The 2813-nt window shown below is 44.8% G+C and overlaps 1 protein-coding gene across 1 annotated transcript; it reads right to left on the reverse strand.

The window, feature by feature from the left end:
* Window positions 1-8: 8 nt before the first annotated feature.
* Window positions 9-1065, reverse strand: LOC118732330 (protein dachsous-like; the record flags this gene model as incomplete). The annotated part of the gene is made up of 1 exon (XM_036461459.1): window positions 9-1065. A coding segment is annotated over one exon (1057 nt), but the record flags the coding sequence as incomplete, so codon positions are not given.
* Between the last annotated feature and the right edge of the window lie 1748 nt (window positions 1066-2813).

Consider the following 2813-nt stretch of genomic DNA (forward strand, 5'->3'; position numbering starts at 1 on the left):
ACCTGCACCACGAATGTGCCCTTATTGTTGCCCTCCCATACCGTTGTCGAGTATTGTGATTGCGTGAAGTGTGGACTATTGTCATTATCATCTTCCAACTCGATGATCAACTCTGCATAGCCGTAGAGCACGGGTGTGGCACTGGTGCGAGCGACGAGAACCAAACGCAATTCATGCGGATGAGTGGCGGAGGAAGAAAATTGTTTATTTTCTTTGGCGGCAGACGTCTGTAATTCGCGCTGGTTACGAGATGATCGCTGATTATCAGACAGTTCCTCTACGGAACTGGTTACACCGGTGGCCCCCAACTCTTCTTCACCTTCATATAACATGGCACGCCCACGATATGTATAGCTGCCACTTACTCTCGTAGCTTCCAATGCGATACCTATATAGCGTTCATAGTCAAAGTAGGCTGCATTACCGACTTTTATCTCACCAGTGGTAGAGTTTATTGTGAACACACCATCCTCATTCCCAGTGCCAATGGAATAGTGGATCTGCTGCCGTCGGACATCGGTCCGCACTGCTGAAACCTGCAGCACACTCATGCCCACTGCCATATTTTCACGCAACTTTAGTCGAAAAGTGTCGTTTTGGAAACGTAGCACCGGTGTGCCGACTGCCTTTTCACCTACGCGCAATTCTATGAGGCCGAGGGTAACGCGCGGCGGATTGCCTTTGTCCCGTGCCACCACCTCAATGTGCAGCAGCCGACCTGATTCACTAGCCAGGCTCTGTGTAGCGCTCACCACGCCAGTGTTGGGGTTAATTCGGAATTTATTGCGTGTCGCTGCGTCAGCATTGTTGCCCAGTGAATAAAGAACTTCAGCGTTCATGCCGGTATCGACGTCGGTAGCACCGACTTGTAGGAGCATTTGGCCAGGCTGAACGAGTGAAGGTACTTGTGCTCTGAAAGGGTAACGCCCGAAGATGGGCCGGTTGTCATTCACGTCATCGACGACTATTTGCACGGGCACACTTGCAGAGCGTGTACTGTAACGACCTCCATCAGTTGCGACCACCATGAAATTGTATACATACTGACGCTCTCGGTCCAAGGGCCTGCAAGAGAAATTATATTAATAAGTCAGTAAGAGTAAATAAAGCGAGGATAATTAAAGTCGGGGCCGGGCGGTAGGTGAAATAACACAAACGGCAATAACGCAAAATTTGTTTAATTTCACTTTTAACAGGTCTATTCTGCACGTTACCGAAAATTTTGTAACCGGAAAATTTTATTACCAAAAAATGTTACCAGCTCTTGTCACCGCGATTCTAGGTACGTTGGTAATGCAGTTAAAACATTCAGCAATTCAGCTATGAAGAATTGTGCAAATTCTGGTATTGCATATTTCACGGGGCAATACTTTGTTACCAGGTTATGAGATTGACGCTTACACATATGTTAATGTTTGGCCAAACTGCTCCTCCGATTTGTGGCGAGCGCCTTGATGTTGTCACACAAAGGGGAGGGACCTACAGTTTTACGCCGACTCCGAACGGCGGTTTTATTTTTATGAGAAGCTGTTTGCAGAAATACACTCGGAGGTTTGCCATTGCCTGCCGAGGGGCGACCGCTGTTAAGAAAAAAAAGCTTTTTGCTATATTTTTTTGCGATGTTGTTTTCACTGGGGCAGGACGTCAAGCGAACGCAGACCGCCGCGACGATGGGCGCTTTCAAAATTGTATACTTACAAATACGCCCATTTAACTTGCTCATGTACTACTTTTTGTCAAATGTAACTGGGTGACTACCTACATAAGTAAGTGCACTATTTTACTTTATTACTCAATTGCTAATCTTAAAAGTTGGTCTTATTGCTTAACGAGAAATGAAATAAAGCAAATTTGTGTTATTTGACATTGAATTGGGAAATAACACAAATTTGCGTTATTGCCGTTTGTGTTATTTCACCCCCATATCCAACAGGGCCAAATCCATGATTATTGTAGTTGATAAATTCTTTTACAGAAAAACATATCGAGGACTTACATTCAATACCCTCTATCTGCATTTTTCACAAAAATGCCATTCTGATACAAAAATCGACCTAGAACTTAACTGTCATTGGTGATATTCATGCTGACCGTGTATAACGCTTGACAGAAGAGTTTACTATTAAATTGCAAAGTCATAATTAATATCAATGATGACAGGTAAGTCCCAGATGGGTTCTATCATCACAAGGTAGTTTTTTTGAAAGTTGCAGATAGGGGGTGTTGAATACAAGTCCTCGATATTTTATCTTTCACAGTGCCTTCAGACAGATTTGAAATTATTGAGAGCTTTGAAATGACGCCAATTGGAAATGCCAAGTGAAGCCCATTCCTTCTCCACTTGGCCTTTCCATCTCAGTGGGGGCCTCCCTCTTCCTCTGCTACCACCATCGGGTTTGGAGTTGAATCCTTTCAGAGCTGGAGCGCCGGTGTCTATTCGAACGACATGGCCAAGCCAGCGGAGCCACAGTATTTTAATTCGCTTACCCATGTTCATGTCGTTGTAAAGCGCATACAGCTCATTGTTCCATCGTTTGGGGTACCCACCGTCCCCAACGCGTAAAGGCCCGTAAATCTTCCGCAAAATATTTTTATCAAATACTCCAAGAGTCGCCTCACCGGTTGTTGTCATTGCCCATGCTTCTACGCCATATACCAGAACGGGCATGTTGAGTGACTTATAAAGTGTGGTTTTCGTGCGACGAGAGAGGACTTTACTCCTGAATTGCCTACTCAGTCCAAAGCAGCACTTGTTGGCAAGAGTGATTCTGCGTTGGATTTCCATGTTGACATTATTATAGGTGTTAATGCTG

The sequence above is a fragment of the Rhagoletis pomonella genome, unplaced genomic scaffold (assembly GCF_013731165.1).
Source record: "Rhagoletis pomonella isolate Grant_MI unplaced genomic scaffold, Rhpom_1.0 Rhpom_scaffold_18868, whole genome shotgun sequence".
Lineage (NCBI taxonomy): Eukaryota > Metazoa > Arthropoda > Insecta > Diptera > Tephritidae > Rhagoletis > Rhagoletis pomonella.